This window comes from Heterodontus francisci, unplaced genomic scaffold (assembly GCF_036365525.1).
Source record: "Heterodontus francisci isolate sHetFra1 unplaced genomic scaffold, sHetFra1.hap1 HAP1_SCAFFOLD_329, whole genome shotgun sequence".
In the NCBI taxonomy this organism is placed as follows: domain Eukaryota; kingdom Metazoa; phylum Chordata; class Chondrichthyes; order Heterodontiformes; family Heterodontidae; genus Heterodontus; species Heterodontus francisci.
In genome coordinates, this window is record NW_027140434.1 from 391,178 (window position 1) to 412,509 (window position 21,332).

The 21,332-nt window shown below is 42.2% G+C and overlaps 1 protein-coding gene across 1 annotated transcript in view; it reads left to right on the forward strand.

The window, feature by feature from the left end:
• Positions 1-21,332, forward strand: part of LOC137359793 (scavenger receptor cysteine-rich type 1 protein M130-like) — a 37,094-nt gene that overhangs the window by 6,737 nt on the left and 9,025 nt on the right. The window contains exons 5-12 of the mRNA XM_068025492.1: positions 2,461-2,775; positions 10,389-10,703; positions 13,016-13,330; positions 18,166-18,206; positions 18,514-18,598; positions 18,878-18,946; positions 20,648-20,689; positions 21,086-21,196. Of these exons, the coding sequence (XP_067881593.1) occupies positions 2,461-2,775; positions 10,389-10,703; positions 13,016-13,330; positions 18,166-18,206; positions 18,514-18,598; positions 18,878-18,946; positions 20,648-20,689; positions 21,086-21,196 (1,293 nt within the window). The remainder of the gene's footprint in view (positions 1-2,460; positions 2,776-10,388; positions 10,704-13,015; positions 13,331-18,165; positions 18,207-18,513; positions 18,599-18,877; positions 18,947-20,647; positions 20,690-21,085; positions 21,197-21,332) is intronic.

The window sequence follows — 21,332 nt, forward strand, 5'->3', positions numbered from 1 at the left end:
CGGGGTAGGTTCTTTTAGTTTGGAAAATAGCAAATGCAAAGCCTTTATTCAGAAAGGAAGGGATTATATAAAGCAGGAAACTACAGGCCAATTACTTTAACATTTGTCTTGGGAAAATGTTACAAACTATTATTAAAGATGTTATAGCAGGGCATTTAGATGAATTCAAGGTCATCGGGCAGAGTCAACATATTTTTGTGAAAGGGAAATCACGTTTAAGCAAGTGATTGGAGTTCTTTGAGGGAGTTGCAAGTGCTGTGGATAAAGGGAAAACGCTCGATATATTGTACTTAGATTTCCAGAAGGCATTGATAAGGTGCCATATCAAAGGTTATTGCAGAAAATAAAATCTCATGGTGTAGGGGGTGACATATTGGCATGGATAGAAGATTGGGTAGCTAACAGGAAGCAGAGAGTAGGCATAAATAGCTCATTGTCTGGTTTGCAAGATGTAACGAGTGGTGTGCCACAGGGATCTGTGCTGGGACATCACATTTTCACAATTTATATCAATGACTTGGAGGAAGGGACCGAAGGTATGGTTGCTTAATTTGCTAATGACACAAAGATAGGTAAGAATGTAACTTGTGAAGAGGACATAAGGAGTCTGCAAACGGATATAGATAGGTTATGTGAGTGGGCAAAGACCTGTCAAATGGAGTTTCATGTGGGAAAGTGTGAAATTGTCCATAGTGGCAGCAAGAATAGAAGAGAAGCATATTATCTAAATGGTGAGAGATTGCAGAGCTCTGAGATGCAGAGGGATCTGCGTGTCCCAGTGTATGAATCTCAAAATATTAGTATGCAGGTACAGCACGTAATTAAGAAAGCTAGTCGAATGTTATCATTTATCGTGAGTGGAATTGAATACAAAAGTAGGGAGGCTATGCTTCAGCTATACAGGTTATTGCTGAGACCACATCTGGAGTATTGTGTACAGTACTGGTCTCCTTATTTAAGGAATGATGTAAATGCCTTGGAGGCAGGACAGTGAAGGTTTACATGAGGAATAAGTTATTTACACAGCGAGTGGTTAGGATCTTCTGGAATGTTCTACCTGCGAGTCTGATGGAGACAGATTCAATTGTGGCTTTCAATATGGAATTGGACAAGCACCTGAAGAGAAAATCTTTGCATGTCTATGTAGAAAGGGCAGAAGCATAGGACTAGTGAGGTGCTCTTACAGATATCCAGCATGGACACAACGGGCTGAATGGCCTCCTTCTGTGTTGTAAACATTCTATGATTATATGCTGACTGCTGCAGCTTGTTAGTCGCAAACTGTCTGTCCAGTTTTTAAACTTAAAACTGTGAATGTGGTTGCAGGGTAATTAATTGCATACGAAGGGCTTTGAAGGGTGATCAAGACAGACTGTAGCAAACTGGCTACAAAACAGTCAACAAATTGTGGGTTAAAGGTAGTTATTCAGACTGACAAAAGTTGAGAAGTATTGTGTGACAATTCATGTCAATGGGTTAGCGCTGTGCAAATGCGTTCTATTGTTTGGTCCATTCCGAAGATTACGGCACACAACATTAAGAAGCGGCTGAGCACGCAGCACAAAGCAAAAGTTAAAGGCCTGATAATACTCCAGCTGTAGTGCTGAAGATCAGTGCTCTAAAACTAGCGACAACTCTAGCCAAGCTGATCCAGTACAGTTACAGCAGTTACAGCACTAGGATTCAACTGATATGGTGTGAAGTTGCTCAGTTGCACACTGCCTAGAAAAGTAGGGAAACACTGACTGGTTAGTACCCAATCAACCTCCTCCCAATCAACACCAAATCTTTCCTTGTGCTGGGTGTGACTCCCCTTTCAACGTATCTCTCTTTAATAAAACTCATTTTTTTTTGTATTTTCCAGAGCTTTGTTAACCTGTATTGCTATTTTATTGATTTTTATATCTGCACCCCTGAGTCCCATTGCTCCGCGACACAATTTAGATTATCATTGTCCAAGGAGTATGGGTTCTCAGTCTTCCTACCCAAATGTGTAAGTGCACATTTATCTGCATGAAAATTCATTTACAATTTCGTTAACATGAAGTATTTTTCTCACAATCTGCCTTTGTATTAACTATTGCTCCAAGTCAATGTCATTAGTGAATATTACAATTGTACGTCCTTTTTCTGAGTCGAAATCATTTATGTTAAATATGAACAACAGTACTCCCAGCACCAGTTCTTGTCACACAATACTTCTTGCCCAGTTCTAACTGCTGATACAGTGACGGCGACTGGGTAAGTTATAAATAAATAAAGGCACATTTTAAAGATTATAGTCCTGTCACATTATAAGCAGTAGTGATACAGGAAACCCAGCATCATCAGTTTTGAACAGAATCTGAGAACGGCTCGTGCCAGATCTGTGATTAATCAGATGCGTATTGAAATAAAAATCTATGTATTATTGTGATTATTAACGTATTATGCTAATTATGATATAATATGCTTATTAAGATCACAGATATCCTCGACTAACATCCGGAGACTCCCCATGCTCAGGCAGACTGGAGATCCAGTACGGTGAAAACTGGGGAACAGTGTGTGACCTTGACTGGGATTTGAAAGACGCCAATGTGGTCTGTAGTCTGCTTCAGTGTGGAGTCGCCGTGTCGGTGCCAAGATATGCTCATTTTGGAGAGGGCATTGGGCTCGTACGGTCTGATATCTTTGACTGCACTGGAAATGAGACCAGTTTATTGGACTGCCGTCTTTTTCAAGGAAATCAGCAGGAGTGCAGCCACAGGAACGATGCCAGTGTGATCTGTTCCGGTGAGTACAGACTTACTGAAAAGCAGACAACTCCCTGCTTAACATGTGGAAAACTGAGGAAGGTGGCATTCCCATGTTTCTGTCTGAAAGGTTCATATCTAAACTAGTCATTATAGTTTATTATTACTGCTCAAGGTCTGGTGTAACGTGGTACAAAATACCCACAATTACTGGTAAACAAGATGGTTCTGAAACTTAACATTTATTTTGCAAGAAGCAGAATTTTCGCAAGTTTGTTTACCACTGCACCGAATGTATATTTAGAATTGAATATTGGCTGCAACAGTTGGGAGTTGACTAAATGAATATGCACTGGCCTATTTCGATACTTTAATTTGAACACCACGAATGATCCGACATTACAATAGCCTTCTGATCCTCCCTGCCCACGTTAGTATTCTTATCATACAGTACTGAAGCAGGCCCTTCGGCCCACCGACTGTCTGTCGACCAACAACCACCCATTTCTACTGATCCTACATTACCTACCACTCTCCTTGCCCCTACCCACAGTCGGGTTAATTTACAATGGTCAATTTACTTTCGACCTGCAAGTCTTTCACTGTGAGATGAAACCAGAGCACGCGGCAGAACCCCACGCATTCACAGGGAGAACATGCAAACTCCGCACAGACAGCACCCAGAACTGAACCCAGGTCACTGGAGCTGTGATGCAAACCACTGCTCCACTGTGCCCACGTTAACACTAACTGAACGGCAGGGTATAAAAGCACGGCTGTACTCCAGCACTGCTCAGTGCAATCAGGCCAGAATTGAAAGATTACAAAGTTATTTTATAGAAAGTGTGTATTTTACCCGCTAAATATGACAGGATCGGACACATATCCACATTATCAGTACAGAGCTTTCAGTTGCACTAGCCTGTTCGATCATTCAGTTAGATCATACCTGATATGTTCTTCAAGTCTCTTTACCTGGCTTTGAACCAGATTCCTTGATACACCGAGCTTACAAAAATCTATCAATATTAGTCTTGAAAATTTAGATTAGATGTAACATCCACAGCTCTTTACTTTGGACGTTGTTAGGGAAAGTTCCAGATTGCCGCTGTTTTTATAGAAAAATGTGTTTCCTAATTGTTCTTTGAGGCCCAACTATCTTCTGGTGCTTCGTCAGTTACCTTCCCACCATCAAAATGTCAGAAGTTGGGCTTTTTGCTGAGAATTGCATGGTCTTTAGTTCCATTCACAATTCCTTGGATTAAGAAACAGTTCATGCCCAATTACATCAAGAATCCGGACATTATTTAGACTTGGGCTGATAGGTAGAAAGTAACACACTCACCACCTCCGTGTCAGTTAATGACTATTTCCAACAAGAGAGACAATATCATCTCCCCTAGCTATTATAATCAGTGAATTCACTACCACCATCAAATCCTACTGGGTGTTGTCAGTGACAAGAAACTGAACTAGACCATTCACAATAATGTAGTGGCGAGTGGAGCAGGTCAGATGATCGGCATTCTGTGGCAAGTAGCTCACCTGCAGAATTCCCAAAGACTTTCCAGCAGCTGGAAGACATAGGCTGGGAATGTGAAAGGACATGACTCTTATAAATTTCAGGGAACCCAGCCACAGTTTGTGTAATCCTTCTTCATAATGAGGGGAGGCAATGGTGTGGTGCTAATGTCACTGGACTAGCAATCCAGAGTCCCAGGCTAATTCTGGGGACGCTGGTTCAATTCCCACCATCGCAGCTCGTGGAATTTAAATTCAGTTAATAAATCTGGAATTAAAAACTAGTCTCAGTAATGGTAACCATAAAACCATTGTCGATTGTTATTTAAAAAAATCTTGTTTCGTCATATCCTAAGGGGATGAAATCTGCCATTGTTACCTGGTCTGGCCGACATGTGACCAGAGACCTACAGCAATGCTGTTGACTCTTAACTGTCCTCTTACATAGCCTAACAAGTCACCCAGTTGTGAAAGGTAACGATGCATGAGCAATGAATGCTGGCCTTGCCGGCGACACCCACATCAAATGAATGAATAAAAAACAGAAACATTTGAAGCCAAGGAATCATTCTCGCATCTTTTATGCTGCACACTCTCCTTGGTCAACATATCCTTCCCAAAGCATATTGCCCATAGCTTAACATTACACCAGATGGGGCCTGACCAGTTTTTTTTTAGCTGCAGCATCATTTCTTCACCCTTGTATTCCATTCCTCTAGACATAAATCCCAGTATTCCATTGGCTGCTTTGATTTTCGTTCCTGTACTTTCCCATGACCCTGAAGTCTATTTTCCCTGTGCTGCATCCGGCTTTTCACCATGTAGAAAATACTGTAATCTGTTTAAGTCCAACTTGGACACCTCACGCTCACCAATATTGAAATAGTTTTACACAGTCACGGAATCTTTTTTTTTGTAAAGTTATGCTTAAAATATGCATGATTACAATATGGCTGATATTTTATTTCAATGGCAATATTGAGTATGTCAATTATATGTGGCTTTCTATCCAGTCATCTAAATCATTAATAAATATGGTGAATAGTTGAGGTTCCTGTGGGACGGCGCCATCACATCCTGCCAGTTAGATGAGCTGCCCATTATCCCTGCTGTCTATCTCCTGCCACTAAACAAACGTCCGAAGCAGGTCAATAATTTCCCTAAATTCTATGAGCTTCAAGTTTAGCCAACAATCAGTTACAAGAGATTTTGCTGAGTGCTTTCTGGAAGTTCATCTGAATAACATCCATTCAGGTTCCCCTGTTCTCTACTTTAGTTACCTCCACAAAATATTTGATCAGGTTCATCAAGCATGATCTACCTTTTACAAATCCACGCTGGCTCTCTCTGATTGGCTGTCACTTTTCAAGGTGATCAGACACTCCATCTTCAAATGTACACTCTAGTAATTTCCTGACAACTGCTGTTAGGCTAACCAATCTATAATTGCCTTGGTTCTCTCGCTAACCTTTCTTTAAATAGCAGTGTGACAATTGCAATTTTCTAATTACTGATCCAGCAGTTTGCTCTCAATCATTAACAAAGGGACGGAAGGTGTTGTTTACAGCGCTATCAAGCAGTACTTACCAATAAACTACTCACTGATGCTCAGTTTGGGTTTGTCGGACCCCTCAGCTTCAGACCACATCACACCCTTTGTACAAACATGTATGATAAAGCTGCATTCCAGATGACAGTGACTGCCCTCAATGTCAGGGCAGCATTTGTCCGACTGCGGCAACAAAGAACCTTAATAAAAGTTGTGTGCATGTAAATACTGATGCAACGAAATTATGCATAATTCCTGCCATTTCCTTATTTTCATTTATAATATCACAACTGTCATTGTAATGAGACCACATTGCTTTTAATGACAATATATTTCTGAAGTTATTGTAAAAGTTTTGGAGCTCTTGCGAACTGTTTTGTCATCCTTTGCTATTCTTTGTATCTCTGCCATTCACGAAGATCTGTGCATTTTTCTTTTTGCATTTTTGCATGTTTTTGGTCTCTTTTATACTTATGATGTTCTTGTGTCGTGCACGCCAGTCCATAATAGATGAGGTTGAGTTTGAAATTGGACCATTCAATGCGGTGGTCATTGAGTTGAGCTTCCTTGATGGCAGGCTTGTGCCGTTCACTGCGTCAAGGAAGCTATGGAGATCGATAAACACAAGACCTTCCCCTTAACAGTGACCTGTTCCTCGGTGAATATCAGGGTTTCCCTCCTCGAGAAACGCACAAGCACCTGCTGTGCAGCCAACAAACCACGACCAGAACAGTAGCATGGATTGACTTGCCACGATGCACAACAACTGACGAATCAGCAGCAAGAATAATGGCATATACTGACCTCTCATGGAATATAATTAACTGACCAAGAAAAAACAGAACAAGAACATGTAATAACCTATCAGTAGTAAGATCCTGCCCACATTCCCGTTCTGCACTGCATATAAACAGACTGCTTCCACCAATTACAATTATTTCTCCAGACAATGGGCAGAGTACATGGCCCAAAACGTCGTGGTCTGTCAGTATTTCTAACAACTGCTTTTTCAAGAAAGCAACTGCTGTTCTCAGCGCAAAGGCACGTGATGTAAAACCGTAAAATGGTCTGACTCAAATGTTGAATATTTTAGTTTTCTATTTCCCTGTAGCACCTAGATATGTTACATTTACAACTGTGCTCTACCCCCTCACCCCGCCCCCCACCAGCCTCCCCTCACCCATTTACTAGTTTAAGGTTCCTGTAACAACCCTATTTATCCTTTATTCTGGGACCCTGATCCCAACCCGATTCAGGTGCTTCACATTCCAACAGAATAGTTCTTTAATATCCCAGTACAGGTGCCAGGGTCCTTTGAAAGGTAAAACCTCTTTCCAACATCATAACCTTCAAGCACGTGTTCATCTCCCTGATCGTTTATTTTTCCTATGCCAATGTGCAAGCGGCTTGTATAATAATCCAGATATTATAATCCTTGAGATCTTCTTTTATATTTCAGCTCCTGGTACTCTCCGAAAAGAACCTCTTGCCTACTCTTTGCAATGTTGTTTATGCCGAATTGGTCCACAACGACTGGATATTTCCACCCCAATCTTGCATTCTGATTTGAGATAACCCTCACTTCGCACAAGTTGGGAAAATACTGTGTGGGACTCTTAATGCCCTAATTATTGAATCACTTAAAAGTATCACATTATGCACCACTCCTCCTCCTTTTGAACAGCTTCCTATTCGAAGGTATCACGGTCAACATTGTGGCTGTCCTTCTAACAGTCTTCATCCTGATCTTCACAAATAGACAGCACTTTGTTCCTGTTCACTTCTGTATATCCTCGTTCTCCATTACATCTGGATTTCAAATCTGTACACTATAAGCTGCAACAACCTCATTCTGATCCTGCAGCTCTCGACAAGGTGTGACTGAAATCTGCAGCAAACTGTCAAATACTCTTCTTGCTATCATATGTGTTGGTGTTTTTCCAATTCCCACAACAGCTCTATGATCCTGAGCCAGAGAGGTTCCAGGTTGAGATATCTACTACAGACAAGTTCCCTCGGTTCAGTTCCATTATCTACAAATTCCAATATCCAGAAAAAAACCTGCTCTGCCAGAACTTAGTCTGTCTTTATTTTAGAGGTAAAATTATTTGTCGATGCATTTTAGCTTTAACACTATTTTACTGGTTAGCTAACGCCGAAACACTAAGCACTCATCAATTAACATAGTCCGTATTTACAACTTACCCACGCCCTCTCACACTCTGACCTGACAATTGCTTCACTGAGTGAGTTTGTCCCTCTATTTGCCAGGTGTCTGTCTCTCAGCCCCTTCCAATAGGCTGTGCTACTGCTGGCTGTGGCGCTCTTTTAAACCGGTTGCTCTAGTCACTGACTCCAGTTTAACAGACAAAACAGAACACCTCCATCCGAACGCTCACCCTCTACTACCTAGAAGGACGAGGACAGCAGATGCATGGGAACACCATCTGCATGTTCTCCTCCGAAGCACACACCATCCTAATTTGGAACTATATAACCGGTCCTTCACTGTCGCTGGGTCAAATCCTGGAAGTCCCTTGCTAACAGTACTGTGAGTGTACTGAAAGCGCATGCACTGCAGTGGTACAAGAAGGCGGCTCACCACCATCTTTGCAAGGGCAGTTCGGGATTGGTAATAAATGCTGTCCGAGCCCGAAATTCCCACCCCCTGTGAAAGAATAAAAAATACCTCCTTTTACCCCTCTGCACCGAATTCTTACTCTGAGCAAACTCTAACTTCCCACTATGTTCATAATGTATTCAGTTAACATTGCAATCTTTGTTTACACTCTGCCTTACCAGAAGTCTAAATATAGAATCATAGAAAATAGGAGTAGGCGTAGGCCAGACAGCCCTTTGGAGCCTGCTCCGCCATTCAAAAAAAGTAATGGCCTATCATCTCATTCAGTACTCTGTTCCCGTTTTTCCCCATATCACTTGATTCCTTTTGTATTAAGAAAGATATCTATCTCCTTCTTGAATATATTTAGAGATCTGTCATCCACTGCCTTCTGTGGTAGAGAATTCCACAGGTTCACCACCTTCTGAGTGAAGACATTTCTCCTCATCTCGGTTCTAAATAGCATACTCCATATCCGGAGACTGTGACCCGTGGTTTTGGACTCTCCAGCCATCGGGAACATCCTCCCTGCATGTAGCCTGTCTAGTACTGTTCGAGTTTTATAGGTTTCTCTGAGATCCTCTCTCATTCTTCTAAACTCTAGTGAATATAGTCCGAGTCGATCCGATCTCTCTTCATACGTGAATCCTGCCATCCCAGGAATTAGCCTTGTAAATCTACTTTGCACACTCTTAATGGCAAGGGCATCCTTCCTCAGATAAGGAGACCAAAACTGCACACAATGCTCTAGGTGTGGTCTCACCAAAGCCCTGTATAGGTGCAGTAACATCTTGCTCCTTTACTCAAATCATCTTGCAATGACGTCCAATATTATATGCTTTTTGAGGCACATTCGAGATACAACAGTCCAGACAGTTTCCAGCTGACAGTAATTACCCGAGTTCGCACAATCACAGCTGATTGACAGCTTACTGCTAACCTGACTTACCCTGTTAACTGCGAACAATGAACTGCCTTGCAGTTTGGTTTTTAATTCCAAGCGAATTGCTAAATGTTACGGCTAGATTTAAGTCTTAGCCACTAATTACCAAATTCCAAACTTCCCACTCTGCTGACAACACATGCAGCTAAAGGTACAGTCTATGCTTGCACACTTTGCCTTAACTCTACCTTACTGCATTGCAGAAGAACATTCCCCATGCAGGCAATTGCAGTTCAAGAGGACGGTCCTGACACCGGTTTCAAGGGCAAATAGAGTTGAGCAATAACTGCCACCTCTGCCAGAGATGTCCACATCCGCATAAAGAAAAGCAGCTCCGAAATGGGCTTGTTTTGTATTAGTTCTCCAGATCTTCTCTCGCTCATCCATCAAACCCCTTAACCATTTTAAACACATCAACTAGATAAGCTGTAATCCTTCTAAACTAAATCTATTACAAACAAAGTTTATGCAACTTATCTTCATAATGTACCGTTTAAAGCATTGTTGCCATTCTAGTGACACTGTCCTGAACATCCTCCACAGCCAATGGTTTTGTGAAGTGCCGTGCCCAAACGTGACAACAGATACAACTGAATCATCACATCCTTCATCGTTTACATTCCAAAATCCAAGAGATAAAGACCAACAATCGATTAGCGTTTGCAAGAAGAGCTGTTAATTTTTGAGTGTTCAGCCAACTTCTTAAAGAGGTCCTGTAGTAATTATTGTGATGAAATACACAGACCTGAAACATAACTCTCTTGCTCTCTCCACAGATGCTGCTAGCCCTGCTCAGTATTTCCAATATTTTCTGTTTTATTTCAGGTTTCCAACATCTGCAGTATTTTGCTTTTGTGTTGCTGTGGTAATTCTAATTGTTTTTTGATAGATAATTTGTGTAAAGTATGGATAGATAATCGTGTACATAAGATTCAACTTTTATACCCATTTTCTATTTTGCTGTTTCTATGCAGAGGATGATTTATAAATTATTTGGATTTGGATTCGTTTCCAATACAGGGAAACATGGACCTCGATTGGTTGATGGGACGAACAGATGCTCTGGCCGGGTGGAGGTGCTGCATGGAGACCAGTGGGGGACGCTGAGTGACATGTACTTTGATCTGGAAGACGCCAACGTGGTCTGTGAGCACTTGCAGTGTGGGACAGTAACCTCAATCCCGGGAGGAGCTCACTTTGGGAAGGGAGCCGGTCCAGTGTGGAAGGAAAGTTACAGGTGTCGGCGGAATGAGACGCGATTGTGGGATTGTCCTGTTTCATCCTGGGAACAGTTTAGCTGCTCCCATGAAAATGATGCCAGTGTCATCTGTACGGGTGAGTCATCTCAGTCAATTGAACTGAAATACACCAACTGTTCTGCTGTCAAGCATCATTAACTATTTCCACAGGTCGCTGATTCCATGCTTCCTTCGACTCTAAGATTCTGAGATGTGTTTGTCGGTTTATTGGTCTGAATTAAATTACAAATGAATCAAAGAGCTTCACTCCAGTAAACATTGAATACATACAATGTCTCGTGATTAGTACTTATCGCTCATATAATATCTCTTTTGTGGTAAATCTAGGGCATTATTCAAGGGCTATAGAATCAGCAATTTGCTCCCAGGACCACTGCCATAGAATGGAAATTTTGCTCGAGCATTGAAACTGTTATCAATGTTGGCCGTTCAAATATGAATTATCATGGAATTCTCTGCAAAGATCAGCTGTGCAATAGAAAAAACTGTGAACTTGTTTCCAACTAAATAGCATGAGATAAATTTTAATTTCCATTCCATTAAGGGCAATAAAATGATAGTGAGTGAAGTAACTCGTTATTTCACCAATATGCCATGTCTTTGATTATTTCACAAACTTGATGTAAATTACAATTCTCCCAGTTATCCCTCAACCAGCGCCCTCTTATAACAGATTATCTGCTCAGTTAACTGATCGCTGTCCGTTTGACATTGCTCAACGCAAATTGCTCCCACGTTTCACAATTTAAAATATAGGTAATAAAAACAGTAAGTGCTGAAAATACTCAGAAGTTCTGGCAGCATCTGCGGTGCAAGAAACAGAATCAACCTTACAGTTTGCAGATCTTTCATCAGAACTTAGAGATTTAACAGTTTTTAAAGAAAGGGGAAAGCAAGGAAAGAACGAAAGGAACAATCTGTGATATGGTGGAAGGCAGGAAGAATTAAATGGTAAATGGGACAATGCAAGGCAGAAAGAGATAGGAATGGGCCAAGTGAAAAACACATTTCGAGAGGAGCTGCAAATTGGAAGGCAAGACATCGTCCAAAAAAGGGGAGGGAATCTTTCCTGAAATTGCTGAATTCAGTGTTCATTCCAAAAGCCTGTAAAGAGTCTAGTGGAAAGAGGAAGTGCTGTTTCTCAAACTTATGTTAATCTTCATTGGAACTGTGTCGGAGAAAGAGGAGAGAGATGTCAGAGTGGGAGCAGAATAAATAATGAAAAGGACAGGCAACTGGAAGCTAAAGGTAAAGCTTGCAGACTGAACAAAGGTGTTGTGCAAAGTAAGCAATCAATTATGTTTGGTGTCCCAATGTAAAGCAGACGGTATCATGATCAGTCAATACAGTGAATACAGTATACTAAAGAGAAGGCAGTACAAGAAAATCGCTGTTTCACTTGGAAGCAGTATTTGGCGGCTTGGATGGTGAGAAAGGTGGAGGTAACAGGACAGTGGCTGCACCTCCTGCGCATTCATGGGAAGGTCCTGGGGGAAGGGGTGCTGAGAATGATTGAAGAGTGAATCAGAGTGCCAAAGAGCGAATGGTCCCTTCAGAATGTTAAACGTGGAGGGAAGGGGAAGATGTGCTTTGTAGTGGCACCACATTAAAGGTGGTGGAAATGGTGGAAGATGATCTGTTGAATATGGAAGCTGATGGAGTGGAAGATGAGGAGAATCAGAATCCTATCATTATTCCGGGAGGGGGAAAGGGTGAAAGCAGACGTTTGGGGAATGGAATGGACGTGCTTGAGGGCCCTGTCAACCATGGTGGGTGGATGAGGAGGTGAGGAGAGTCCTCGGTTGAGGAAAAAGGAATACATATCTGGAACCACTGGTATGGAAGTTTGCATCACCAGACATTGCAGATGGAGCAAGTGAAAAAATGTGATAGAGTAATTCGAAGAATTGGGGTGTGAGGAAGCATAGACAAGGTAACTGTGAGAGTCACTGGGTTTACTCTTTATATTAGTTAATAACCTATCCCCAGAAGCAGAGACAGAGATGTTGAGGAAGAGAATGGAAGAGTTGAAGATGGACCATGTGAATATAAGGAGGTTAAACTGGAAGAAAAGTTGATGATATTTTCAAGTACAGGGCGAGAGCTGGAATATCAGTGCATGTGGACAGGAGGACGGCCTTCAGTCCCTCGGCTATCACCTACAGTTCATTTTACCCTCTGTCCCCAGTTCAGCAACCGTAAGCTACTCGGTACGTCTCTAAAATGTATTTACAGAGAAAAGGTAATGGTGAAAATGATCTTTCAACAAGCCTTCTGAACAATGATGACAGGAATAGTAACCATTAATATTAATGACTTTTCGGGTGGCAGTAAATTCTGAGATATTTTGCTTCAGTTTCACCATTCTCAATCTGTTTCATGTTGTAGATGAAAATTGGTCACTAAGTCTGACTAACGGGGGAAGCTGGTGTGATGGGAGAGTGGAGATTTACTACAATGGCAGCTGGGGGAGATTGCAGGATAGACACTGGACCCTGAATGATGCCAATGTAGTCTGTACACAGCTGGGTTGTGGTGAAGCGACAGCCGCTTATAACTATTCAAAGGACGGAGAGAGTGAAGGACCCATCTGGGTGAATGATGTCCAGTGTGAAGGAAACGAATTGCAGCTCCAGAACTGCATCTTATTCACATTGAATTCGTCTCTCACTGACAGTATGGATGTATGGGTCCTGTGTTCAGGTAAGCAAATTCTTCACTGCTTTTACAAAAACATAAAAGTGAAATGTCTAATCTGCTGAGAAAAGTGATAATATCGGTTACTTGTTCCTGGGTTTCTCAAAGCAGTAATTTCACTCGAGGAGAGTCGGAGAGGATGGTGGGCGGTCGGGGAGCTGGGGTGGTGTACAGAGAGAGAGGACACGGACACAATTAAACAGCAAGAACGTTTGTATTACAGAAATTTCAATTAACACATACATCACAAGGGGTTTAACAGGAATGTAAACGGAGAGAAAACTGACACAGAGCCAAACAAAGAGATGTTAGAGTGGGTGACGAAATGTTTAGTCAGATGAAAGCAAAATACTGCGGATTCTGGAATTCTGAAACAAAAACAAGAAATGCTGGATTCACTCAGCAGGTCTGGCAGCATCTGTGGCAAGAGAAGCAGAGTTAACGTTTTGGGTCAGTGACCAGAAACGTTAACTCTGCTTCTCCTTTCCACAGATGCCGACAGACCTGCTGAGTGATTCCAGCATTTCTTGTTATTGTTCTTAGTCAGATGGTTGGATTTGAAGAGCCGGAGACACGGAAATATTTCTGGTGGAAATTCAGATCTGGGGGTTAGATGGTTAAAGGCAAAACTGAAAGTTGTGGGCAATTGAAGTGGGTGAAGTGCAACAAGCTGTTTTCAGAAAAAAGCAGAGCTCCTGAAATGATTCAGGCTGGAGATGGTTATACTGATGCAGGGGGAGAGCATGAAGGTGTCTGAACATGAAGATCATATTTGGAAACTCTGGGTATTGATCGCAGGGAAACCAGTAGATCGTCGAGTGCCATGGCGTTCCTGAGAGGGGCTTCATGTAGGGAAGGCAACAAAACTTTGGATGAGCTGATGTTTCTGGAGGATGCAAGATGGGTGATCGCCCAGGAGAACATTGAAATATTCGATTCTGCAGGCAACAAAGCATGGGTGAGCATTTCAGCAGCAGATGGGCTGAGGCAGGAAGGGAGGTGAATGATGATAGAGGTGAAAGATAACGGCCTTATGAGAAAGAGAATACGGAATTGGATTCTCAGCTGTGGTATCAAATCCGGCGCCAAGCTTGCAATCAGTTCGACTGTATAGTATATAAGTGGAGGTAGCTGTGTGGGAGTTGGTCTGGTGCTAGTTTCATTAGATTGTGTATAAAAGTAGACAGATGTTTTGGACTAGACACTTTAAAGTTTCATTGTGTGGCATGTTAATGCATGCATGTGTTCTGGGGATGTTGCATTATGCAGAGTGTAGTTTAGTTTTGTTTAGTTTAGAGATACAACACTGAAACAGGCCCTTCGGCCCACCGAGACTGTGCCGACCATCAACCACCCATTTATAATAATCCTGCACTAATCCCATATTCCTACCACATCCCCATCTGTCCCTATATTTCCCTACCACGGCTAGGGGCAATTTATAATGGTCAATTTACCTGCCAACCTGCAAGTCCTTTGGCTTGAGTGTGGGCAGATGTTTTCGGGTTGTTCCAATGAACATTTATTTGCATACGACATGTGGAACTTACAACATATGAGATAGTTAATGATTCAGATTTGATACCGATTGGTTACAGTAAGCATTTTCTTCGGACACTGCGGAAATCAATACATTCCAGCGTTTCACGTCAGAAGTTTACAGTGCTGAATGGTTATTACACACTCAGCCACTGGACAGAGTCGAGTATGTCATCTTGTTCTTCAGTTAGGTAGATGTTAAGCTCCACCCAACATTTATGCCCACCTACAGAAGCCATGTGTCTTCTCCTTGTCTTCTACTTCTGTATCTGATGGGTCACATTGCTGATGTTTATTCTCCAAAGTGCCTGACGCAATTAGTCCAATCATTTTTGTCCAGTCCAGATTAAATACTGGTTTCTGTTCAGCCGGGAGGTCTGCACATCGACAGTTCAATTGCCCGTAGGCGCTTCCTGATCCTGTCCAACATTTTGCAGAGAGATCCTGTTTTCTTCCCTCTTTGGTCCGGTCCAACAGTCATATATTGATAGAATTAGTCGTTTAGTTCATTGATTTTTTACAGACAATCGCAATTGCTAATGTGCCTCACATGTTTCGTTTGCTCATTTAACATAATTGCAGCAGTCTGTCTGGACAGACAGGTCTGCATCTTCTCTGCTCAGACATGCGGTTTATGTATCTAAAATTACTCAAATATATTCCTTGTCAAAGACAGAGTCCCATCCTTTCAAAGGTAAGTGATTCTCTTATGCAATTAATATTAAATTGATTTATGATAATGTTAATAATGTTATAATCAACACAACCCTAGAACGTAGTTCCACACGAAGATACTGCATATTGCAAGGCTGATGTTTAAGGGTAGGACTTGTGGACCTTACATTCTCCAATATGAAGTGGAGTAATAAAGTAATCATGAAGTAATAAATAGCATGGATTAAACTGCTGGTCTTGCCAGTGACACCAACATTCCCTGAAATAATTGAAAAACAGAAAGGCACGGTGACATGTGGGGAACTATCTGGTAATATAATCCTGAATGTATCAGTCGCATAAAGCATCATTGGGTCCTCTTCATCTTCACTAAATCCTCCTGTTTGACAAAGATTATCCAGGAAGCCAAAGAAAACGCACAGCAAATATTCTCCATCATAAATCTTCCTCCTGAACCACTCCCCTGCCTCATCCACCCTGAACTCCAAAAATAATTGAGAGGAGCTCATAGACTTTTTGTCACAAAGTTCAAAAACATCCGTTCAGTCACCTCCCTTTCTTCCCCAACCCATCAGGCCTAACTTCCTATCAGTTCCCACCCCCATCCCATACGATCACCCTGAATTCACATTTCTTGTTTCTCTCCTAGAATCCTTCACTCTCTCTCTGAACCTGTGCTGTTGATGGTATCCACATTTTGCTGTCTACACCTTATTTCTATTAAACTACTGAACACAAACATTCCCTTCCTGGGTTCCATATTAGCTGGCAATATTAACGATTCTCTTTCTCTCTCTCTCTCTCTACATTTTCAGGCTCCTCTCCATCAAATCAGCAGTCATCACACCTCTCCTCAGAAAGGAACCATTGACCACCTGTCCATGCAGGTTACTGCCCAGCTCCAACTGATCGTACCTCGCCAAAGTCCTTGAATGTGTTGTCGCCTCCCAAATCCATGCTCATCTTATATGAAGCTGCATGTTTCAATTACGCAAATCAATTTTCTATCCACACCACAGGCCGAAAACAAATGACATCCGAAGTGATTGTGACAAATATAAACGATTCCCCCTCCTCTTTCTTGACTTGTCTCAAATTTTTATATGATTGATCATGAAATACTTGTCCAATTCCTCCCCATTAACACACGGCTGGGTGGGACTGCACTCAGCTGGTTCTAGTATTATCTGTACAGTCATGGTCAGAAAGTTGCCAGCAATGGTTTCTCTTCCTGCTTCTGCAAAGTCACCTATAGTGTCACCAGAGGATCGATCCTTTGACACTTCATTACTCATTTACATGCTGCCTTTCAGCGATATCCGCAAACAAAGCCTCAGTTTCCACATGTATCTCACTGTATCCAACTCTACCTCACATTCAACACTCTTGAGCCCTCCAATGCCTGTACACTGTGAGAATTCCAGGCTGACATTCAGTACTGCATCAGCAGAAAATTCCTGCAACTCAGTATTGAAAAGATAGAAACCATCAGTCCCCATCGCATGTTTCCTTGCTGCCAACTCCATTTCTCGCCATGCCAACTGTCTGTCACTCAGCCAGACAGCTTGTAATCTTGGTGTTATATTTGACCCCAGGGTGATCCTCCTATCAAATCTCCATATCCTCATTAACACTGTCTATTTTCACCTCCATGACATCACCCGCATTTGCCCTTATCTCGTCTTGTCGATAGCGTTGTTCCCTCCAGACTCGATGATGCTCATGCAATCCTGGCTGGCTTCACTAGTTACAACCTCTGTAAGCTCCGCTGTCTCGACCATTTGCCACTCAGGCATCTGCCCTCTGCCCACTGACCTACTTTGCCCAGCAACGAGAGGTTTTAAAATTCTCATCCTTGTTTTCAAATCCCTTCCTGGCCTCACAGCTCCTGTCTTTGCAATCGGCTCCAGACTGGCAGCTCCCAGTTCTGGCTTCTTGAGCATTCCTGGTTTTAATTGTGCACCATTGGCGGCCGTGCCTTTATTTGCGAAGGTCACATGCTCTAGAATTACTTGCTTAAATATCCCTGCCTGTCAACCAGTCTTTCCTGCTTTAAGACGTTCCATAAAAACTAACTCTTTGACTTAGCTTTTGGTCATCTGACCTAATATATTTTTCGGTGCTCTGTGTTAAAATGTCTTTGATATCACTCCTGTATCGCGCCTTGGGATGTTTAATTACGTTAATGGCGCTAGATAAATGCAAGTCACTTGTAATTGAAGATGAGGGAAATAGGAGATGGCAGTAAATGTCTGACCAAGATAACAAATTAGGGTAACATACATGGACAAGGAACAGATACAGTTATATAACATGAGTATAAATTAACTGTGAATCGTGTGAGTGATTGCCTGTTTGACACCGTACACAGCGTTCAAAACATTAAAGGGGAACTGGAGATCAGAACTTGTCAAAGCCAGATGTAATAGCATATCTGAAACATTGCCGTTCTTTACATTCTATGTAAGAAGTAAGTGTAAACAGATATTCTGTTGTATAGTTTTATTTACCTGTCACAGGTGCTTTTCACGTTCATTTTTTGAGCTGGTGATGGTAAAATCAGTTGTATTGAGTGATGATGTGAATGTCTATTGAAAGTATAATCCTCATGTACTGTTATCCAACAGACCACGTGCAGTTAAGGCTGTCTGACGGTGGAAGCCCATGTACTGGCCGAGTGGAGATTTATTACAATGGGACTTGGGGCTCAGTTTGTGATGATTCCTGGGATCTGGCGGACGCTGACGTGGTTTGCAAACAGCTGGGTTGTGGAAAGGCATTGGACCTGGCACTTCCTGCATCTTGTGGACCAGGCTCAGGGCCAGTTTGGTTGGATGAACTGACGTGTTCCGGTAACGAATCATTTCTCTGGGAATGTCCCTCAGCATCGTGGGGTCACCACGACTGTTCTCATAAAGAAGATGTGAGGATCATGTGTTCAGGTGAAGGTGCTTCCATGTGCCCATTTTCCGTAGTGTTGTGCACGCGGTTTCACAGGGAAGATATGGCTTCGAATTGCATACAATGGACAGCACGGAATCTGGCCATTCGGACTAACTGGTCAATGTGGTGTTTACGTTGCCCACGAGTATCACCCCACATCATTGCACCTAACCCTCTTTGCATATCCTCCTGCTTCTTTCTGCCTCATGTACCTGTATAGCTTTACCTTAAAGGCATCAGTGCAAATCACCTCAGCAATTGCATGTGTTCGGAATTCAAAATTCAAACCACTCCCTAGGTAAAAAAACAAACAAATTCTCCTGAATTTCTTATTAGATTTATTCGTGATTATCCTATATTTATGATCACTAACTTCGGTCTCTGTCACTTTCGAAGTGATTAGTGCCTCTGTATCCCGAGATCTCTTTGCTGATCGACATCATTTTGACTCTTATTTTGCAAGAAGTACGTGGCCTCTTTATTCTTCCTGTCAACACTGAGCACCTTAGACTTATCTCTATTCAACTTATTTGGCAATTGTATGCCCATTCGGCCCGTTTATTAACGTATTCCCGTATTTTGTCTCTGTCTTTCTTAGTGTTAACTATATCCCCAAATTGCTGTCATCTTAAATTTTGAAATTAAGTCTCCCTTGTCTAAATCCAAATCGCTCATGTAAATGTTGAGCAGCAGTGATCCCAGCCCTGTGGAACACCACTTCCCAACTTCCACCATTCTGGGTTACCACATTGTACCCGGACGGTGTGCTTTGTAGCTGGTTTCCTATCATTCTTCCACTGATCTCTTGACTTCACAGGCTCTGACCTCAGTCATGATCCTTGTCAGAGGCCTTCTGAAAAAAAACATGCATATTACATCGACTGCATTATCCCTGTTATCTTTCTGTAACTTCTTCAAAGAATTCAATAACGTTGTTTGTCTTTTCTGTTGTGAAATCCGTGTTGATTATTCTTTATTACTTTATGGGCTGTCAGTGTTTTTCTATCGCTTTTCTGAAATAATTACTGGAAATCAGTGAACACAACCGGTGCAGCATGTGTTGAGCTGTGCAGTATGAACATACAACGAGTTATCAATCTAACTATCTGGATATTTCTTGTGTCATTGACAGAGCACAAAGAGCTGCGGCTGGTGAATGGGAAGCATCGCTGTGAGGGGAGAGTGGAAGTTTTCTACAATGGCACCTGGGGAACAGTGTGCTCGGATACACTTGTTGAACGTGTTGCAGAAGTGATCTGTAAACAATTACAGTGCGGTCCTCTCAGTTCGATCGATTATTATGCTCAGTCATTCGGAGAAGGATCCGGACCCATTTGGCTCGATGGGATGGAATGTATTTCACACGAATCGTTCCTTTGGCAATGTCAAACAGAACCGTGGGGTAAACACAACTGTGAACACAGGGAGGATGCTGGTGTTGTTTGTTCAGGTAACACAACAAACCTCTAAATGTGCGAGTGTCATTTCAAACATTGGTGTGTGATACAGTCAGCATGTTTCTCTTCTCAACAGAAGCAAAAGTAACTGAGGAGCAGCCCCACAGATCAAAGGACTGCATTCGAGAATATGATTGTAAACGTGGGCTTTCACCAGGTGCTACTTCCTCTTTATTATACCAACTATCTGACATGTACTACTTTCTTATACTACATCAATAATAACCATTGATTCTCTTTGCCAGATTCTGGACATTGGTTGCGCCTGTTTGGAGGTAACACCAACTGCTCCGGGAGAGTTGAGATATTGTGCAATAACAGCTGGGGCACGGTGTGTGATGATTCCTGGGATCTGGCCGATGCCAATGTTGTCTGCAGACAGCTGGATTGTGGTCACGCTCTTTTGGCCCCAGGAGGAGCTACTTTTTCCCAGGGTGACGGTGTTATCTGGCTGGATGAGGTGAAATGCACTGGAAGCGAATCGTCTCTGGCCGACTGTCCTTCTTCATCGCCGGCTCAGTCTGACTGTGATCACAAGGAAGATGCCAGTGTGATTTGTTCCGGTGAGGGTGGCAGGGTTTGGAGAGTGGGGTTAGGGTGCCTTGTTTTGTTAAATTGACTCATTAGTTCGGAAATTAAGAACAATTTTTATCGTTTAAATGGAAAGTGCTGAAATCCTCCTGAACGTTTTGTACAATATATTCCACAGGACTCGATGTGCCTCCGATTGTTTACCCGTCCTCATCTGCAGGTACTTACCATTATTAGTATTCCAGCTAGCGTTCGGGTTTGTATTAGTTGAATTGGTACTTTTGTCATTTCCTCAAGATACTATAAGCATGTGCTCACTGACTGGAAAAAAATTTTCCTCACCGCATATTTCAAATGGTCCGGTTGAAAATCCGCTAATCCCAGTTTCTGACTGTACCTGAACTGTCCTGTACTGATCAGAAACATGGGGGCACTGTCTCTGTAATTTAGATTGGCTCACACTTTCCTCTGGTGCAATGTGCACCACACATACTGGGGAATGTTCAGCCCAACTCATTGCCCGGAAGCAGTGGATCTAATTATTAAATACTTATATAAATATTTTATCATGCAAGACGGACTGTGTCTGTATTAAAGCTTTCTTGTTGTCATCAAGAACAGGGATATAAAACAACTTCCATCCTAATTGCGGTCTGCTTCGGAGTCCTGCTAATCTGTGTGTTCATCTCGCTGATGGTGGTTATACAGAAAAAGTCAATCAGAAGAGGTGAGGCTCATATCTTACCGCGGATCCAACACAAAATCCCAGATATTGTGTCACATACTGCCAAACTTCTCGTTCATTGCAGCTTTCTATGGACCGTCAAGTGGCCTTGTTAGAAACACATTGTAATTTTTTTTGC